Raw genomic sequence first — 22,240 nt, 5'->3', positions numbered from 1 at the left:
CCTTCAAAGAGTCGCTGAACAATGTCCTCTGTATCCAAAGAGAGGGCCAGGTAGACACTCAAAGTCTATCCCGGGTTATTGTTGGAGAAGTGTCAAAGAAGGTCAATTCCATAATCTCTGTGGCCATCCAAACTCCCGTCTCTGGGCGAATGTCCCCTGTCATTTTTGCCAGTGGTGGTGTCTCCAGCACCAAGGTGGTTGAGGAGATGGTGTCTGGAGTTTCCAACATACTTCAGATGTATATTAATGGGAAGAGTGTTGAGCAGAGTGTTGTTCTCAGAGAGGATGGTGTTGAGGTGGATATGACACATTTAACAGGACAGGTCATGACAGCCCTCAGTGGCACTGTTTTGAACTTCAGCAATAAGGAGGAAAATGAACCCGACAAGAGGGAACTGCTTTGTGTTGTTGCTGACCATATGAAGATGCTTGAATCTTGTAAAAGTTCTGAGGAGATGCTAAAACAAGGAGAGAGCAACCTCAATATCAATGGTGCCAAATCTAGTCTTCGTCTGTCAACACAAAGTATGGACAGACTACTCACTGAGGAGTTTCAGACCAAGGCCACTGAATCGATCCGGGAGATCGTTAAAAAGATTCAGGGGTTGTACATCATGTTGTTCTGGCACTACATCATCTAGTCCAACTCCTAGGATAGTTGAGATCGGAGACCTTATGATCGACCCTGAGGCCTCTGAGTTGGTAAGTACCTTTGTTTCAGACATAGACTAGGTAAGATTGTCCATCAGGGCATCCTGCTCTCCAGCACAGAGTGAGCAGATCCTTCTCAAATCAAATCAAATCAATGGTTTTTATTCTTGAAAACCATCAGAGTAAGATCTGGTCTTACACTGTTGGTTGTTACTATGACATGAAAAATACGCTGAAGAGGATTCTTACCTGTCCAGAAAAAGTGGATCTCTCAAGTACATTTGTGGAGAGCACAAAATATTATTTCACAATGGTTCCAACTTTGTGCCTGGACGTCGGTCATTCCAGTAATGGTGAGGCTGACACATCGGACTCCATTTCTTGTAAACCACTTTTAATAACCCCCTCATCTATGAATGAACAAAAAGGACAAAGTGAGACCCCAAAACCTCTCTTGGCTCTCAAAAAGTATTTGCAAGACCAAGTCCTCCTTGACACCACAAAAGCGATTGCCAGTCAGGTTCTAGTCTTGTATAAGACTGAGGTGATGGAGAAGTTCTCATCTTCTGTTGGAGAGTGTGATTCTGAAGAGTCTCTGGAGGCCATTCTATTTGTGGATGGCATCATGTCTGACTTGAATGATTTCACCAGTTCTTGTTCCGCCTCACCATCTGAGTTGTTAGACAGTGAACAATGTCTCTCCCATCTCACTTTTCCACTTGGTCTGCAGGACAGCACCACCAACAGTGAATATACACAGAGTCTTCCAGTTATAAATATGAAGAAACTCTCCAGTGTGTCTTTCCAGACAAAGGCTAGAAAGGCAGTGAGTGAAACTCTGAGATCTGTCAACCCCTTTACAAACAGCTTACTGGGAGACTCTGAAGCATCTAAATTGCTGGACACTTTTGTAACAGATGTGGAGACTATTGTTCAGTCCATGCAGGCACATGACTCTGAAAATGTCAGAATTTCAAAAGTGAGCACCCTTTCTGCTGCTCGTATTATATATCATAGATTTCGAGAAATGCTGAGGCGGTTTCTCACTCCCTGCCAAGACTCTGTAAAGGTCATCGATGGTGTTACACCAATACATGATGAGACTCTCAAACAGGCTCCTAGTGAAAGTTTAGATTCTCAGGTGACTTGTAATAGGGATTCTCTTGAAATCCAAGCGGACCTTCAAACCTGTACCAAGGAGGTCATTAGTCAGATCCTCACTGTCTGGCCAGTTAGAGAGATCCCTGTCAGCTTCAACCCTTCCTGTCAGTGTTCACAATGGGGCCAATGTGAAAGGAAAGATAATTTGCCCAGCAACAACCGGTCCTCCTAGACAATGTGGTTGAGGCCCCCAAACATGCCAAATCCATATGCAGAACAGCTAATTCTACACAAATGACTTACAGTGAACATGAAGGCAGCCAGACCAGCATGGTAAATTATTCCAAAGCTTTAATTAGTCAGACTCTGATGACAATCCAGAGGAGAGTGGCTATGTCAGAGAGGATGAGCACCTCAGAGAAAGGCCTCTTGACTCGTTCCATCGTGGGCTCCATGTTGGAGGATGTTGAAATGGTGAGAACTGATGGACACGAGATACACCGGCCATCTTCCTCAAAGTGCTCCCTGTCCATCACCTCTGCTATGACGAGAGGGTCCCAGAGTGATTTTACAAATTCTCTTCCAGGCACTCCAGTCCCCAATGAGTGGCCTGTTGTAAGCTATTGTCCTATAATTAGGAGTTTGGTCATTGATATGAGTGACTCCTCAACTCATTCACAAGGGTCAACAAATTACACAAGGCAAACCATCTCTGCCATAGTTGACACTGTTATGGAGGTCATTCCAAGAGAAGATACGGAACACATAGCCACTGCAGATGATGTCACTTCTTTTACAAGAAGACTTGCGAGACTCTTCAGAACTTCTCACACGAGCTCACTGACAAAGTTTATGAGCTCATAAAAAGTCACAACACCCCCCAGGCTCTTTTTGTGCCAGCTGGCAAGAGCGTGTCTGACTCTATTCTTTTGAAGCTGAAGACAGGATTGAATGCTTCTGAAGAATCCAGGGAGTTTCCATTTGACCTTGTGTACTCCTTTACTACGGAGTCAATAAAACGTCTGCTACAGCAGATTGTCTTCTGGCTTCCTCCACCATCACAAGGATCCGATTTCTGCCAAACTGTCATTTCTGATGGTTCTCTGCAGGACACAAGTCGGCTTATCCCGAGCTCTTCTGCCATCTCCATTAGTTCATCACAGGTTTACTGTGACACAAAGAGCCTTTTCACCAATATAATGGTCAATCAGGTCATGGATACTTGTTCTGTGGCCTCCAATTCATCAGAAGAATAATCAGAGTTGATGAACATAATCAATGGGTTGTCCCCAACTGATGCTGGAACACTTGACTCTGACAGACCGTCTCTCATGACCACTAGCCGTCAGTCTAGTGCCAAATCATTGCCTAGACCCTCTCTGTCTTGCAGCAGCACACACAACGGTGGAACTGTGGATATTCAAGTTTTAGGAGAGGTGGAATCCAAGATGGAAAACAAAGATCTGGAGATGTCTAGTGTCTCTGTGCATCCATCAACTCCATCAGCCATGGACTCTGATACACATGCATCATTTGACTCTACTAGCAATGACTACACCTCTTTGGTACTTTTACTGATTGTTAGATTGCTGTCAATGATCACCCCTATCACATTACTGGAATCCTCTAACATTGGTGAAACATCAAGAGTTCTCACAAAGTGGATCCTGTCTGAGTTCTGTGGCACCTCAGGCCTTGAAGCAACTCAAGCCTACCCCCAGAATTTGAAAATCAAAAAGATTTTCAATGCTGTCTACAAGGGGCTTCTTCAAGAATTCGGGTCAGAGAAGATGCTCCAGGTTGCAATGAAGTCAACGGATTATGCATTTGACGATGCCCTGGTCAAATCATTAACTAGGGAACTACTAACTAAATGAAATGAGGCTAGCTCTTCACCTCCCTCCATGACCCAGTTGTCATCACACAATGCACTTGGCAGTGACGAGGTAGGTAATTCTGGGCTTCCAACAACTGGTAGAAAGGAGAAGAAGAGAGGAAGATTCAGCTCTCTCTGTGGACTCAACCCAAAGGTACATATGTCATCAAAATACAAATTATAAAGATTATTTTTATTCATTACGTACAGTATGATGGTAAACGCTGATACCTTTTGTGTGCAATTTCTCCTACTGTATAAATGACTTTTTGTTACCCAGTGTACAAAAAAGGTCAACAAGAAGAACCACTGCACTCCAACACCTTCCCAGAACCAGACCCCTGCCGTCAGTAAAACAGGTAAGTCAATACACTCAAATGTGTACTGAACAAAAATATAAATGCAACATGCAACAATTTCAAAGATTTTATTGAGTTACAATTAGTCAATTGAAATACGTTCATTAGGCCCTTATCTATGGATTTCACATGACTTGGAATACAGATATGCATCTGTTCGTCACAGATACCTTAAAAAAGGTAAGGGCATGGATCAGAAAACCAGTCAGTGTCTGGTGTGAACACCATTTGCCTCATGCAGCGTGACACTTCTCCTTCGCATAGAGTAGATCAGGCTGTTGATTGTGGCCTATTGAATGTTGTCCCACTCCTCTTCAATAGCTGTGCGAAGTTGTTGAATATTGGTGGGAACTGGAACACGCTGTTGAACACGTCAATCCAGAGCATCACAAACATGCTAAATGGGTGACATGTCTGGTGAGTATGCAGGCCTTTCGACATGGGGCCATGCACATGAGGCGATGGCGGTGAATGAATGGCACGACAATGGGCTTAAGGATCTCGTGACGATATCTCTGTGCATTCAAATTGCCATTGATAAAATGCAATTGTGTTCGTTGTCCGTAGCTTATGCCTGCCCACACCATAACCCTACAGCCAACACGACGCCATATACGTGGTCTGTGGTTGTGAGGCCGGTTGGACATACTGCCAAATTCTCTAAAACGACATTGATGGCGGCTTATGGTTAAGAAATAAACATTCAATTCTCTGGCCACAGCTCTGGTGGACATTCCTGCAGTCAGCATGGCAATTGCACGCTCCCTCAAAACAAGTCAACCAGCGTTTTTCCTTGCTCCTATTTTTCTGTCTCTGTCTCTGAGACATCTGTGGCATTGTGTGGTGTGACAAAACTGCACATTTTAGCGTGGCCTTTTATTGTCTCCAGCACGAGTTTGACCTTTGTAATGATCATGCTTTTTAACCCACAAGAGTCTAAGCCCTGTCTGGCCCGAGGGGTTTGTATTGGCCTTACAAACGCATTGAATAACAGATTCACTACATGGATCTGAAGTGTCTGTCTTAAATCTGAGAGATATAAGTTGATGAATATATTTATATGTATATATATTTCCACTTCTTTTTGGCACTAAACAGTCTAAGCCCTGGGGGGGCCTATGTAACACTTCTGCGTTAAATAGGCGGATTGAGACTGCTAGGCTACCTGCCGCCCTACATTTGTAAATTATGTAGAATATTACAATTTAAATAATAATAATGCAATACACATTTTTCACACTAACTAGGGTAAGTTAAAGAAAATGTTATGTTTACATGTTTTTTCCCCAGCAATTGTCGATGATCAAGAATCCTGCCTAACAGAGAGTGTATGCTCCACCAAGAAGAAACTAAGGAAGCGTTCGCTCATTTCCAGGTTGTTTTCAGCTATAGGCAAAGCCTTGTCCAGTCCCTTTACTTCCTGCTATAAAAAGAAGAGCACCTAATCTATATTTCAAAATAAATATTTGAAATGAACATAATTGCATTAATTCTTCATGTTGAGTGTTTTTCATTATATATTATTGGATGATATAAAGTGTAGTAGTAGAAGTTGTATAGTTGACTATATTACTTTTTACGATACATAAAAAAATAAGAGTAGTGTGCACTTCTAGGTACAGTTGAAGTCTGATGTTTACATACACCTTAGCCAAATACATTTAAACTCAGTTTTTCACAATTCCTGACATTTAATCCTCGTAAAAAATCGCTGTCTTAGGTCAGTTAGAATCATCACTTTATTTTAAGAATGTGAAATGTCAGAATAATAGTAGATTGATTTATTTAAGCTTTTATTTATTTCATCACGTCAGAAGTTTACATACACTCAATTAGTAGTTGGTAGCATTGCCTTTAAATTGTTTAACTTGGGTCAAACGTTTCGGGTGGCCTTCCACAAGCTTCCCACAATACGTTGACTGAATTTTGGCCCATTCCTCCTGACAGAGCTGGTGTAACCGAGTCAGGCTTGTAGGCCTCCTTGCTCGCACACGCTTTTTCAGTTCTGCCCACAAATATTCTATAGGATTGAGGTCAGGGCTTTGTGATGGCCACTCCAATACCTTGACTTTGTTGTCCTTAAGTCATTTTGCCACAACTTTGGAAGTATGCTTGGGTTTATTGTCCATTTGGAAGACCCACTTGCGACCAAGCTTTAACTTCCTGACTGATGTGTTGCTTCAATATATCCGCATAATTTTTGTGGATATCAAATAAAACTATAAATAATCTTATCTAAGTCATTTACAATTTTAGGGGGTGAGACATAAACCGACCTGGATAACCCTTCAGCTTTGGATAATAAAACCCGACCGTATAACTAAATATCTCTCATCAACCAGAGGTTCAATTTCTTCTTTGTTTTCTCAATGGGGTTAATTAAAGTTCAATTCACTCCTGTTTTCATCCTTGCATATAACAATTTCAAGATAAGTAACTGTCACTATTGTCGTAGTAAGGAGACCAAAGCGCAGCGTGATGTGAATACATACTTTTGATGTAAGACGAATGAACACGAAACAAACAAAATAACGTGACCGCTATCAACACTGAGTGCAAACATGCAACATCACATAGACAATCACCCACAAATGACCCAAGGAATATGGCTGCCTAAATATGGTTCCCAATCAGAGACAACGATAAACAGCTGCCTCTAATTGAGAACCAATCTAGGCAAACATAGACATACAAAACACCTAGACTAGTAAACAAGCCCATAAAGGTATCTTCAAGCAGAACTGGATAGGCCTTTTGGATAGGCTTGTCCAAGGTAAGGACATGCATCAAGCTATAGCCTACTTTTAATGTTTTACTTCCGAACTCAAGTTACTCCAGTCAAGTGATTAATCGTAAGAGTTAGTTGTTTTGACTGTCAAAACAAATAACTTTGATGGAATATTCCTAATTACAATTGCAATTATTCATCACAAATTCACAATATTACTTGTATTTCAATGATTCATCCAGGCCCAAGACATAAAGTCTCCTGAAAGCTGTGTAGCAATCATTCCATTGCTGACCCATAGGATGGTTATCACGTACATGATTGGCTTAATCTAGAATCATGGATACCTTTCATGTGAGTACTCACACACCAGATTTGTTTTACATACCTCAGAAGGAAGATACCTCAATATCTGGAAGCACTGTCTCATGTACAATTGTTAATGCTATCTCTGAAATGTCTAACAAAATGTTGACTTGATCGTTTCATCAAGACCTCATCACAAGTTGGAACTAGGTGTCAATATTGGGACAATGCAGTCATAAATAACATGGACCAATATTTTCATGGAGGTAAGCACTACACTTCTGATGGGTTTAAAGATGGTATTACATTATCTAATAGTGAGAAAGTAAACCCCAGCTGTTTTTCTTTTCACAGGGAAGGACAATCCCCATTTTGCCATGAACGTTTCATTGCTGAACAACCATAGATATTTTTCCTCTAATTTGGCTCCTGTTGCTCCAACAGATATGCCAGCAGAGCTCACTGGAGCAGGGAGACATGCCGTCATCCTTTTGGCACCTGACAAAGTACACTTTTTTTCTTCTAAACACTATAGTAACATCTTCTGCACAAAGTTACATTCCTAATAAGATTGGTGTTAAGTGAGAAAGAATCCTAAAGATGGTCCAATGGGCATGGTCTGAAGCCTCTCGTCATCTCAGTATGTTGAACCACCTGATTTATTGCAGGCTTGAGATTCAGATCCTGCTGAACGATGTTAAGCAGTCGATTAACCACATGCAGGGGATGCTGAACACCATGCAGGGGCAGTGTATTGAGTTGCAGACTGCCATGTCTAAGGTAGTGTCAGATGAGTCTCAGGTACAGAAGAATAAGTCTATGATGGTATGGTGATAATGATTGAGATGGTGATTATAATAATGATGACTAGCCGTACCCCACCCTACGGGCTGTAAATCATTGGATCTGATTGATTCAATTCAATGCAATTCAATCTTTGAGGACTGCAACCATAGAAATACAATTTATTTACACTAATAATAAGCTATTGTCAACTTCCCGTCTATGCTTATCTTGCTCATTGCTCACTGTAAATTGCTGACTGTTACCCTATGCGTGCAACTATTATTGATTTCTCACTGAAAAGTAATTTGGTTGCAAATGTACCTGGGGCCATGTAAATAATTGTTAGGCTACTCATTTTGAATCCACCAGTGGCAACTTGTGTGACCATAAAAGTCTGTGTGCGACTTGGCACAGTAAAACAATTTGGTTACTGACCTGCCCTACGTCATAGAAGGCCCTTCAAGTCGAACTAGGAAATTCTGACATTTCTGACTCACTAACTCATTATTGAATTACGATTTTAAGTTTTCCACTTGTGAAGTATCAGAATCATCCAGTAGGAAGCTCTACGCTAAAAACTTACATTAATTTTAACTCTGAGGTTCCAAGTTTCCGATGGCTTGTGAATGCGTCAATAATTGCTATGGTAATTTTGAATGTTCAGTCAGTGAGCATTATCGGTAATTATCCTACATACTTACATCAAATACTTTATGACAGCATCATCTCCTGTAGTAACAGTGCCATTCCAAACACAATAAATGTGAAAATGAACAAAGATACAAAATATTGCTAAAGTGAAGAAAATCAGCTCAAAATTTTAGGAGGAAATGCCCCTGCAGCAGGGAGGCTTACGGTATTATAATATATTGTAGATAACATTAATATAATTTGTGTATTTACAGTGTCAGTATGCATACAAATGAAAGTATATGCTAGGGATTGAAAAACACTGAGTAAACAAAACATTAAGAACACCTTCCTATTGAGTTCCCTCCCTTGGTGGTGGACCATTGTTGATACTCAGAGAAAAGTGTTGAGCGTGAAAATCCCAACAGCATGGCAGTTCTTGACACAAACTTCTACCATACTCTGTTTAAAGGGACTTAAATATTTGGTCTAGCCCATTCACCCTCTGAATGACACACATACACAATCCATGTCTCAATTGTCTCAAGCCTTACAATATTTTTTTAACCTGTCTCCTCCTCTTTATCTATACTGATTTAAGTGGATTTAACTAGTGACATCCATAAGGGATTATAGCATTAACCTGGATTCACCTGGTCAGCATATGTCATGGAAAGAGCAGGTGTTCTTAATGTTTTATACACTCAGCGTAACTCATTGGCACTGAAATAAGTTATTTTCAACCATTAACTGGGGCCTTGTTGAGGCCTTATCTAGGTAAGTAATTGCTGATTGATAATAAAGTATTATTTTGATGAATGGAAAAAACATGGTATGCAATTCCTATGTAGAGAAGGTTCTCTATGGTAGTTGTTCAATATGACTTGAACTTTTACAGCTTTTACAGGGGACTCTTGTAAAATGGATGTTTAATCTCAGTGTGCCTCCCTGTTTAAATAAAATTTTAAAAAACATCAACACAAACACAGGATATGGGGTACACATGGTATCACATCATTACATACTAGGCCCTACTGCACCTGCATTCTAGCACCATTCCAGCTTCTGGAATTGACTCAACATGTTTGAGGGGTGTGGGGGGTCAATACATGTGGCTGTCAAATGTATGATTCAGATACAGTTCATTGTGTGTGTGTGTGTGTGGGAGGGGCGTCCATGTTTGTGTCTGTACTCTGAGGTGTGTTTGAATATGAATGAGCAGCAGTGTTCTGATCTGTCCTATTCCGTCCTTGCAGAGTGATCTTCCTTGGCCTCATCACATGTCTCAGTGGCTCCTCCTTAGAAGGGAGGGGGACACCACCACGGGACAGCCCATACACTCATCGCTAGAGATCGAACTTCAGACTCCCTCCAAAACCACTGAACCCCTCAACACACCGAAAAAGTTTACAATGCACACCCTTAGAGGGAGCCGGAACAGGATAACTCCCTCCAAACTCACAAAGACATAGAGGAGGAGGAACTATCCAACACCCAGGGAGAGACCTCAGTCAAATACAGTCAGAAAGAGGAGGTGGAAGAGGCGTTAGATAGAGGAGGAGGTTACCCCAGAGGCCATTCCTCCTATTCATGTGAGCAAGAAAGAGCAGAAGGCTTCTGATTAGCCAAATGGCAGGCAGAGGGAGAGGTCATTGTGATTCACACCCACAGAGAGAAAGACAACACACACAAGCTCTTGGTTGAGATGAACCACACAGAGGTAGAGGCAGAGGGCTTTCAGGGCTAGCCAGTCAGCCTGCCTCTAATCCTCAAGTCAATTGTATTTAAATTCATGTTAATTAAAGATTTTTATTCAATAATTGAAAAGTTCCATTTACTTAATGATCATTTTTCACTGTCTTCAACCCTCAAGAACCAGGGTGAGTCTGGGTCACCCTTTTACTGGGCAAACAAAACTTGCGTATCATCATAGACTAGGCCGAAACGTTAATCTTTTAACCTTGCTTGAATAAAACAATGCATTTTTTTTATAGTGAGCAAGAGTTGGGCTTTTTCCTTTTCTATGATGATTCAAATTTTTGGTTGCACCTCAACACAACGTTGGTTGAGCGCCCTCCGTTTTTTTGTTGTGAAATAATACATATTTTTTTAAATGGACAAAGTAAATTATTCAAAGCATTAAATTGTGATGTTTCCCACTTATTTACACAACCTACTCCACACTTGCAAAGTGAAAGTTTATAGAAAAGTTCTGAAATTAAGTAGTAAACAGAAGAAAAGCAGAATTTAATTACATTAAAATGCGAATAATTTAATGGTCTATGGTTCAATCCCTTTTCTGCAGGTGTTATGAATAATTAATATTGTTCCTCCTCTTCCTTGTGGCAAGCGCAGCAGCACACTGCCCTCCAAAGCCTGCAAAATAATCGCAGGACTGCCCCTTTCCTAGCTCTGCATGGAACATCCAGTGTTACGTCCTTGGTGACGTGTGGGGTGACATCCGGGATGAACACAGCAACATCCTCTGGAAAGGGAAAAAAGAGGAACAGAATGTAAACAAATGCAAACCGTAGCTTCTTAACACTGGCCAGTTGAAAGGTTCTACTAAGATGTCATGACAAACGGTACCTGTCAGAGTGCTCTCTAAGTGTTACTCACCTGCTTGGATGTCAGCTGGCAGAGTGGCAAAGACGGCCATCGTGAGAGTCCTTTCTTCAGGTGTGACGTCCACAACCTCCAAGAGGGAAGAGATGGGCTCTGCCTCTGTTTTAGGGGTGATGTCCACCACATTCAGGTTGGGAGTAGCGGGGTTTGCCTCTGTGTTAGTGGTGATGTCTTGAACCTCCAGGAGGGAAGAACCCGGATCTGCCTCTGTGTTAGTGGTGATGTCCTCAACCTCCAGGAGGGAAGATGCCGGGTCTGCCTCTATGTTAAGGGTGATGTCCTCAACCTCCAGGTGGGAAGAACCCAGATCTGCCTCTGTGTTAGTGGTGATGTCTTGAACCTCCAGGTGGGAAGAACCCGGATCTGCCTCTGTGTTAGTGGTGATGTCCTCAACCTCCAGGTGGGAAGAAGCTGAGTCTGCCTCTGTGTTAGGGATGATGTCCTCAACCTCCAGGTGGGAAGAAGCTGGGTCTGCCTCTGTGTTAGGGGGGATGTCCTCAACCTCCAGGTGGGAGGAGGCGTGATCTGCCTCTGTGTTAGGGGTGATGTCTACAACCTCTAGGTGGGAAGAAGCTGAGTCTGCCTCTGTGTTAGGGGTGATGTCCTCAACCTCCAGGTGGGAAGAAGCTGGGTCTGCCTCTGTGTTAGGGGGGATGTCCTCAACCTCCAGGTGGGAGGAGGCGTGATCTGCCTCTGTGTTAGGGGTGATGTCTACAACCTCCAGGTGGGAAGAAGCCGGGTCTGTATTATGGGTGACAACAACAATCCTGATGAGTTCTACTACTACAAGGCACCAAGATGTCATCAGAACAGGCATCTGTCAGAGTGTTCTCTATCATTGCTACTCACCTGCTTGGATGTCAGCTGGTAGTGTGGTGGAAATGGCCACCGCGAGAACAGGGAGGACTGGTAGGGTGGCTGCAGGGGGCTGGATGCAGCTCTGCACCTTGTATGCCACAAAGGCACAGACAGAGCTCATATAAAAAGGGCTCTGCAGGTCATCGGTGGAGAAGGACTGACTGATTCTCCCAAGGATCGACCGCACAGAGTCAAAAACAGCAGCCCGGGAGAAAGGGATGTGAGGGGAAGGGTCCTTTAACATGCAGGAGAGCTTCTCCACTACGGCCGCCACCATGCCCACGGCCATCCCACTTATAAGGTTTGGGTGCTCTGAATGGCCTTCCTCTGGCTGAAGCCACAGGGCCAGGAGGATTCTGGGCACCACCTCCACCACCACCTCAGATGGGCTGAGCAGGTTACTACGGGGCTCATTGGACTGCTCGCCCAGAATGCTCCTCACAGCTCTCTCCATGATGCTGTGGACCTTAGGATCGCTGAAATCAACAAAAAGGAGAAGACAAAGCTAAACGATGTGCAATGTATTCACAGTGAACACTGTCTTAGTCTGTTTCTGCATAGTTCCAGAAGTGTAGATAACTGGATCAAGTCATATGCAAGGCAGTACATGGAACTCACGTGTCAGCTGGCAAGGTGGGGTGCATGGAGCGGCGGAGCTTGCAGAAAGCCTCGTGCTCTATGTCCATAATTTTTAGGCAAGTGTTTACTTCCCAGGCCTGCAGTATGGGAAGTCCCATTCATGTAATTTCACAACAGATCTATTCTGCTGTGCTAACTTGTTGTTGAAAGGCTAGTAAAGAGCTCACTAACTTGTAGTATGTCTCTAACTCTCATTCTCTTACCAGCCAAGCGAGGTCGTTTCCTTCCTCGAGGGTTTCTTTCCACACCCTTCAAATAAAACACAGAGCAATTCAACTTTCCTGGCTTCTGATTTTTTTGTTGTTTATTTTACCCACACCTCCTGGAGTGCTGCTGGTGGCAGGGAATGGCAGTGAAGGTGAGTGCTGACGTGGTACTCACCTCTCCCTAAGGGATTTTTTGCCCTGAGACACCAGCCAGATGCTCATGTGCTCCGTGGTGACATGGGGCGGGACCTGGCCTTGACTCTGGAGCAGCAGATAGTGAACCATGAGCTTCTTCTGCAAGATGAGGTAAGGTGTGAGACCGTGCCACGAAATACCATATCATGTGCTTTCAGAACGGCCTCTCGCAACATTTCACAACTGCTCATGCCTCACAATTTGCAAGTGATATTAAGAACCTTCTCTAAACTGTCTTGAAATACAACTCTCTTTCTGTTGTTTATGTTTTTGTGGGATGAATCTTACCTGTTTATTGTAATATGTTTCCTCCCAGCAGGCCTGCAGAGTCTGAAAATAAAGGCTGCTTCTACAGAATTCCTTTGAAGATAATGAAAATAATGATGCTTTGTTATGCACATCATGCACAGGCATTTCCAGTATGCTAAAATTAATTTCTCCTAAGATTACCTTTGTGGGACCATAAGTGAACTCCGGAATGCACCAAACCATATCCATGGTAAGATGGGGAAGAAATGCAGCGCTTTAGATATACGGGATGCTCTAGAGATAACAGGAACGACTTAAAGTCGTGAATGATCAATGACTGTGGAGTCGTCCAATATGCTGCACTTAGAATTGAGTTGCAGGCGATGTTTGGCGCAAAATAGAATGTTTACATTCTATTGCCATGGAGAAATGGAATGTGTAGAACCTGTATAAATGGGTATGCTTCTATGTCTTTATTTCATGAAAGATTAAACTCTGTATTATGTCATAATGTGTATATGAGGACGTAGGAGCCCGTCCCGATTCATGACGCGATTATCCAGGTGCATGTTGCTTAGACCAACTAACCCAACCTTGGTTTACAAGTTAAATACATTGTTTATATATGCCTATACAAATATATCGACCACATCCTTTTAAAGCAATGATTGTCAATTTAAAATGTGGTTGTTGTGTTATCCTGTTGTGCGCCTTGAGAGTCAGTCCCCTTAAGCACATTATTCCAATATTTCTGAGCTCTGAATTGACACAATGAACACTTTTGCAAAGATATTCGGTTAAAAATAAGAGTATGAATGACAATAAACGTATGACTTGGATTGTATGCATAATAGTGTAGTAAACAATATCTGTCAGCGTGGGAACTTTTGGTGTTAGGAAAGTATCCGTTTTAAGTCTCCATGGCACGTATCACTTCGTTGTCTTGTTGGTAGTAGTAAAAATGCATGACAGTCCGCATCGTAATGGTCTAACAGGTGTTTTTCATTTTGTTTCTCACATTAAACAGACATTTGAGAACGGAATTCCTTACAGTTGTACCTACGACCTCAACACCCAATCTACTCACACGCGCAAATACTCACATTCAGGCTCATGTCCTTCTCTCCCCTTACCTTCGTTGGCCTCTATTTTTTACATTTGTCAGAGAAAATGACAATTTTCGTGGTATTGCTTTGTGCACTGACTTTCCTGAACTCTGGAGAAAACGAACATTGCGCTGGGTGAGTACATCTGACAATGTGCTCTCCCGTCCATTAGACATTTTGTCTGCAGGAACTCGCTCTTTTTCACTCGGTCCACTCATCCAAGTGCTGAAGTATTTGTGGCATTATGTGAACAGTACGAATTTGTGTCACTAACAAAGTCTAATGGTTTTAAATGACTGTTTTGTATTGTCTGCAAATACACTTGTAGAATTCGCTTGTGGTAGGTCTCTTAAAAAAAAGAAGCCGAGCAAGGTTATTAAACCGAGGTGCCTCTTATTCTTCTTTTGTTGATATCAGGTAACGCGCAACCTAACCCTGGCCCTGAAAGTCTGAAACTATATGTAAACAGTTGGAATTTCTTGCTTTGAATATTGATGTTTCAAAGGGTCTCTCTATAACTGTGATTGGCTGTCATAGACCCCCCTGTGCTCTCGGTGATGCATTTTCTTATTTGACGCACCTTATGTCTAAACTTCTTTACATTGAAATTATCTTGATTGGTGATCTCAACTGGTGTTGGTTAAAGCCAGTGTCTGATGATTTAAAAATGTTTTGTAATTCTATGAATCTTACCCAGTTGATTAACTCACCCACTCGCCCAAATCTTAAATGCCCAGATCAATCTACCTTGATTTATTTGATATTGACAAATGTTCCAAATAAATATTCTGCGGTTGGTGTTTTTTGTAATGATTTAAGTGACCATTGTGCTGTTGTTGCTGTTAGAAATACTAAGGTTCCTAAAACAAACCCACGTTTTATTCGTAAGAGAAATTTGAAGTGTTTTAATGAGCAGGCTTTCTTTCATGATTTGTTTTATTTTGACTGGAGCAGATTGAGTTTATCCCTGATGTGAAAACTGCCTGGAAATTCTTTCATTATGTTTTTTTTCCAAATACTAAACAAACATGCCCCATTCCGCAGGTTCGGGGTTAAAGGGCGGGTTAATCCATGGTTTTCTTCTGAGCTGTCTTGTATTATTCACAACCGTAATCTAGTCTGGGCTAAAGCAAGGAAATCATGTTCTGATGCTGATTGGCTTATTTTTAGGCAGTTACGAAACAAGTGTTATTTTCTTCTCAGGAAGACCAAGTCTGAATATTTTATGTCTGTTACCACTGATAACCTGAATGACCCTAGAAAGTTTTGGAAGGCTAGTAAGTCTATGTCTGATAACAGTAATATTTTTAAGGACTCTGTTGCTGCATATGACAAAACTGAAATGCTGAATTGTTTCAATGAGCACTTTGTATCATCTGGTAGGCTGTTTGATTCAGTGTCCTCTGTCTCTGTACAACCCTGTGTGGATGAACCAGTGAGAGCTGGTCAAACTTTTAGCTTTTTGCCATTCTCAGTGCAGGTGGTACGTAAAGCCCTGAAATCCTTAGATAAATCCAGGTCCTGATCTTTTGGATCCCTGCTTTTTAAATCTGGCAGCTGATTTCATAGCTGAACCACTGTTCAAACTAACCCCGGAATGTAATGAAATTCCAAAGATCTGGAAATCAGCATTTGTCCTACCACTTTTAAAAGGGAGAGATCCAACTCTTTTAAATAATTATAGGCCAATTTTAAAGCTGTCACCCCTGGTGAAAATACTTAAAACCCTTGTGAGTGAACAGCTAGAAGCGTTTTTATTTACTATCTCAATTACAGCAAAATTACAGCAGCCATTAAGGTTTTAAATGATATCACTGAAGCCCTTGACAAAAAACAGCACTGTGTCTCACTTTTTATTGATCTCTCTAAGGCTTTTGATACAGTTGATCATGCTATACTAAGGCAGAGATGGTCGAGTGCAGGTCTTTCAGAGCATGCAGTTGCATAATTTGCTAACTATCGGTCTGATAGTGCACTCACTCATTGCACTCAATTTGATGGGCTTATGTCTGTTAAATTGTCTGTCCAAGGCTCTGTACTTAGTCCTCTCTTATTCACTATTTATATAAATGATTTAGACAAAAATGTCCAAAATGCACAAAATTATGCTGATGACACTGTTATTTACTGTTGTGCCTCGTCTCTTACAAAAGCTTTCCAGAACTTGCAAACTGCTTTTTATACTGTTCAACATACCTTGTGTCAATTGAAGCTTATCCTCAATACTGACAAAACTAAACGAATGGTGTTTTCCAATGAAAGAAATAGATCTCTGAACCTTTCGCCTATTACTACCTGTCAGGGCAAGGAGATTGAGGTTGTAACCTCATAAATATCTTGGAATTTTAATTGATGACGGCCTCTCTTTTAAATTGCATATTCAACAACTTACAAAAAAATTGAAGCTGAAATTTGGATTTTATTTTAGGAATAAGGCCTGTTTTTCTTTTGAAGCCAGGAGGCTAGTACCAGCTACATTTATGCCTTTACTAGACTATGGGGATATTTTATATATGAATGCTTCCGCTCAGTGTTTGAGATCAATTGACACCCTTTACCATGGCACTTTGAGATTTATTTTAAACTGCAAAACCCTTACGCACCACTGCACTTTGTATACCAGGGTTGGCTGGCCTTCTCTAGTCACTCGTAGGCTCAGTCACTGGTATACTTTTATTTACAAAGCCATTTTGGATTTACTACTTTTTTATTTGGGCATTTTTATTGTTCAGACATGTGGTGGGTACTCTATTCGTTCGCTGGACTTTATCCTGCTAACTGTTCCAAATGTCCAAACTGAATTTGGTAAAAGTGTCACGAGTCCGACTGAGGGTGGCTTCCCTTCCCGGTCGGGTGGCGCTCGGCGGTCGTCGTCACCGGCCTATTAGCTGCCACTGATTGTCTTTCCTCCCCCTCCTTGTATGTTTATTGTTAGCACCTGTTCGTGAATCATTAGTTGGGCTTTATTAGACAGCTGGCCACCTGTTTCTTTGTGCGGGATTAATTATTGTGACCTTCGGTTATGTAGTAGAAGAACGTGTTTGTCCTGGTCGTGTATTCTGTTGGACTATTTTCATCCCCCGTGTTTGGGGCTGTTTGGTTGTGAGACAACATAAAGTGGCATTGTTTAAAGTGACTAGTGATGCATTTATTACATCCAATTTTTTATTATTAAAGTGGCTAGAGATTGAGTCAGTATGTTGGAAGCAGCCACTCAATGTTAGTGATGGCTGGTTAACAGTCTGATGGTCTTGAGATAGAAGCTGTTTTTCAGTCTCTCGGTCCCAGCTTTGATGCACCTGTATTGACCTCTCCTTCTGGATGATAGCAGGGTGAACATGCAGTGGCTCGGGTGGTTGCTCCCTCTGCTGTTTCCTGAAGTCCACGATCATCTCCTTTGTTTTGTTGACGTTGAGCGTGGGGTTATTTTCCTGACACCACACTCCCGAGGGTGTAGCATAACAGCTTCATTGGCACAATGGACAATAACCTTGTACAATGTTCTAATCTAACATTCTAATCTATATCTGCTTAATTTGTCATTTATGTTAGTGTTGGAGCCCCTGGCTATCCATAAATGAAAAAAAAAACAAGAATATGGTGCCATCTGGTTTGCTTATTAATATAAGGAATTTGAAATGATTTATAGGTTTATAAGTATATTTTATCCAATTACATTTTTGATACTTAAGTATATTTAAAACCAAATACTTTTAGACTATTACTCTAGTATTTTACTGGGTGACTTTAACTTGAGTAAAAGTAAAGATACCTTAATAGAAAATGACATGTATGTCATGTATGACAATTGGGTACTTCTTCCACCACTGCACCGGTTCTGTATATAAGCCATTTAGTAATAACTTTTACCCAAAGCGACTGAGCTACGATCATGCTTGCTTCGTCCCGCAAAGTATTGTTACAATCTCTGAGTTGTAAAATGTAATAATTTTGCTGGGAGAGACATTGAGTGACTGCTTTTGTTCCCCTTACAATCATGGGACCTGGCCTTGACTCTGGAGCAGCAGATAGTGAACCATGAGCTTCTTCTGCAAGATGAGGTAAGGTGTGAGACCGTGCCACGAAATACCATATCATGTGCTTTCAGAACGGCCTCTCGCAACATTTCACAACTACTCATGCCTCACAATTTGCAAGTGATATTAAGAACCTTCTCTAAACTGTCTTGAAATACAACTCTCTTTCTGTTGTTTATGTTTTTGTGGGATGAATCTTACCTGTTTATTGTAATATGTTTCCTCCCAGCAGGCCTGCAGAGTCTGAAAATAAAGGCTGCTTCTACAGAATTCCTTTGAAGATAATGAAAATATTGATGCTTTGTTATGCACATTATGCACAGGCATTTCCAGTATGCTAAAATTAATTTCTCCTAAGATTACCTTTGTGGGACCATAAGTGAACTCCGGAATGCACCAAACCATATCCATGGTAAGATGGGGAAGAAATGCAGCGCTTTAGATATACGGGATGCTCTAGAGATAACAGGAACGACTTAATGATCAATGATGATCATCAATGATGATCAATCAATCATCAATGATGATCAATTGATCAATGAATGATCAATGACTGTGGAGTCGTCCAATATGCTGCACTTAGAATTGAGTTGCAGGCGATGTTTGGCGCAAAATAGAATGTTTACATTCTATTGCCATGGAGAAATGGAATGTGTAGAACCTGTATAAATGGGTATGCTTCTATGTCTTTATTTCATGAAAGATTAAACTCTGTATTATGTCATAATGTGTATATGAGGACGTAGGAGCCCGTCCCGATTCATGACGCGATTATCCAGGTGCATGTTGCTTAGACCAACTAACCCAACCTTGGTTTACAAGTTAAATACATTGTTTATATATGCCTATACAAATATATCGACCACATCCTTTTAAAGCAATGATTGTCAATTTAAAATGTGGTTGTTGTGTTATCCTGTTGTGCGCCTTGAGAGTCAGTCCCCTTAAGCACATTATTCCAATATTTCTGAGCTCTGAATTGACACAATGAACACTTTTGCAAAGATATTCGGTTAAAAATAAGAGTATGAATGACAATAAACGTATGACTTGGATTGTATGCATAATAGTGTAGTAAACAATATCTGTCAGCGTGGGAACTTTTGGTGTTAGGAAAGTATCCGTTTTAAGTCTCCATGGCACGTATCACTTCGTTGTCTTGTTGGTAGTAGTAAAAATGCATGACAGTCCGCATCGTAATGGTCTAACAGGTGTTTTTCATTTTGTTTCTCACATTAAACAGACATTTGAGAACGGAATTCCTTACAGTTGTACCTACGACCTCAACACCCAATCTACTCACACGCGCAAATACTCACATTCAGGCTCATGTCCTTCTCTCCCCTTACCTTCGTTGGCCTCTATTTTTTACATTTGTCAGAGAAAATGACAATTTTCGTGGTATTGCTTTGTGCACTGACTTTCCTGAACTCTGGAGAAAACGAACATTGCGCTGGGTGAGTACATCTGACAATGTGCTCTCCCGTCCATTAGACATTTTGTCTGCAGGAACTCGCTCTTTTTCACTCGGTCCACTCATCCAAGTGCTGAAGTATTTGTGGCATTATGTGAACAGTACGAATTTGTGTCACTAACAAAGTCTAATGGTTTTAAATGACTGTTTTGTATTGTCTGCAAATACACTTGTAGAATTCGCTTGTGGTAGGTCTCTTAAAAAAAAGAAGCCGAGCAAGGTTATTAAACCGAGGTGCCTCTTATTCTTCTTTTGTTGATATCAGGTAACGCGCAACCTAACCCTGGCCCTGAAAGTCTGAAACTATATGTAAACAGTTGGAATTTCTTGCTTTGAATATTGATGTTTCAAAGGGTCTCTCTATAACTGTGATTGGCTGTCATAGACCCCCCTGTGCTCTCGGTGATGCATTTTCTTATTTGACGCACCTTATGTCTAAACTTCTTTACATTGAAATTATCTTGATTGGTGATCTCAACTGGTGTTGGTTAAAGCCAGTGTCTGATGATTTAAAAATGTTTTGTAATTCTATGAATCTTACCCAGTTGATTAACTCACCCACTCGCCCAAATCTTAAATGCCCAGATCAATCTACCTTGATTTATTTGATATTGACAAATGTTCCAAATAAATATTCTGCGGTTGGTGTTTTTTGTAATGATTTAAGTGACCATTGTGCTGTTGTTGCTGTTAGAAATACTAAGGTTCCTAAAACAAACCCACGTTTTATTCGTAAGAGAAATTTGAAGTGTTTTAATGAGCAGGCTTTCTTTCATGATTTGTTTTATTTTGACTGGAGCAGATTGAGTTTATCCCTGATGTGAAAACTGCCTGGAAATTCTTTCATTATGTTTTTTTTCCAAATACTAAACAAACATGCCCCATTCCGCAGGTTCGGGGTTAAAGGGCGGGTTAATCCATGGTTTTCTTCTGAGCTGTCTTGTATTATTCACAACCGTAATCTAGTCTGGGCTAAAGCAAGGAAATCATGTTCTGATGCTGATTGGCTTATTTTTAGGCAGTTACGAAACAAGTGTTATTTTCTTCTCAGGAAGACCAAGTCTGAATATTTTATGTCTGTTACCACTGATAACCTGAATGACCCTAGAAAGTTTTGGAAGGCTAGTAAGTCTATGTCTGATAACAGTAATATTTTTAAGGACTCTGTTGCTGCATATGACAAAACTGAAATGCTGAATTGTTTCAATGAGCACTTTGTATCATCTGGTAGGCTGTTTGATTCAGTGTCCTCTGTCTCTGTACAACCCTGTGTGGATGAACCAGTGAGAGCTGGTCAAACTTTTAGCTTTTTGCCATTCTCAGTGCAGGTGGTACGTAAAGCCCTGAAATCCTTAGATAAATCCAGGTCCTGATCTTTTGGATCCCTGCTTTTTAAATCTGGCAGCTGATTTCATAGCTGAACCACTGTTCAAACTAACCCCGGAATGTAATGAAATTCCAAAGATCTGGAAATCAGCATTTGTCCTACCACTTTTAAAAGGGAGAGATCCAACTCTTTTAAATAATTATAGGCCAATTTTAAAGCTGTCACCCCTGGTGAAAATACTTAAAACCCTTGTGAGTGAACAGCTAGAAGCGTTTTTATTTACTATCTCAATTACAGCAAAATTACAGCAGCCATTAAGGTTTTAAATGATATCACTGAAGCCCTTGACAAAAAACAGCACTGTGTCTCACTTTTTATTGATCTCTCTAAGGCTTTTGATACAGTTGATCATGCTATACTAAGGCAGAGATGGTCGAGTGCAGGTCTTTCAGAGCATGCAGTTGCATAATTTGCTAACTATCGGTCTGATAGTGCACTCACTCATTGCACTCAATTTGATGGGCTTATGTCTGTTAAATTGTCTGTCCAAGGCTCTGTACTTAGTCCTCTCTTATTCACTATTTATATAAATGATTTAGACAAAAATGTCCAAAATGCACAAAATTATGCTGATGACACTGTTATTTACTGTTGTGCCTCGTCTCTTACAAAAGCTTTCCAGAACTTGCAAACTGCTTTTTATACTGTTCAACATACCTTGTGTCAATTGAAGCTTATCCTCAATACTGACAAAACTAAACGAATGGTGTTTTCCAATGAAAGAAATAGATCTCTGAACCTTTCGCCTATTACTACCTGTCAGGGCAAGGAGATTGAGGTTGTAACCTCATAAATATCTTGGAATTTTAATTGATGACGGCCTCTCTTTTAAATTGCATATTCAACAACTTACAAAAAAATTGAAGCTGAAATTTGGATTTTATTTTAGGAATAAGGCCTGTTTTTCTTTTGAAGCCAGGAGGCTAGTACCAGCTACATTTATGCCTTTACTAGACTATGGGGATATTTTATATATGAATGCTTCCGCTCAGTGTTTGAGATCAATTGACACCCTTTACCATGGCAC

The 22,240-nt window shown here is 41.0% G+C and overlaps 1 protein-coding gene and 1 pseudogene across 1 annotated transcript; one reads left to right on the top strand and one right to left on the bottom strand.

The window, feature by feature from the left end:
• The first annotated feature begins 675 nt into the window (after window positions 1–675).
• On the top strand, window positions 676–7,855 carry LOC149976649 (uncharacterized; annotated as a pseudogene).
• Window positions 7,856–10,755: 2,900 nt separating this feature from the next.
• Window positions 10,756–18,679, bottom strand: LOC110518512 (uncharacterized). The gene is made up of 8 exons (XM_090202564.1): window positions 18,554–18,679; window positions 12,941–13,059; window positions 12,763–12,808; window positions 12,539–12,636; window positions 11,912–12,396; window positions 11,592–11,803; window positions 11,057–11,159; window positions 10,756–10,922 (listed from the first exon to the last, which is right to left on the bottom strand). The coding sequence occupies exons 1-8, from the start codon at window positions 18,677–18,679 to the stop codon at window positions 10,756–10,758; spliced, it is 1,356 nt and encodes a 451-aa protein (XP_090058690.1).
• Between the last annotated feature and the right edge of the window lie 3,561 nt (window positions 18,680–22,240).

This window comes from Oncorhynchus mykiss, chromosome 16 (genome assembly GCF_057628025.1).
Source record: "Oncorhynchus mykiss isolate SJ-2025 chromosome 16, ASM5762802v1, whole genome shotgun sequence".
Classification (NCBI taxonomy): domain Eukaryota; kingdom Metazoa; phylum Chordata; class Actinopteri; order Salmoniformes; family Salmonidae; genus Oncorhynchus; species Oncorhynchus mykiss.
This window is presented reverse-complemented; position numbering and strand designations above follow the sequence as displayed.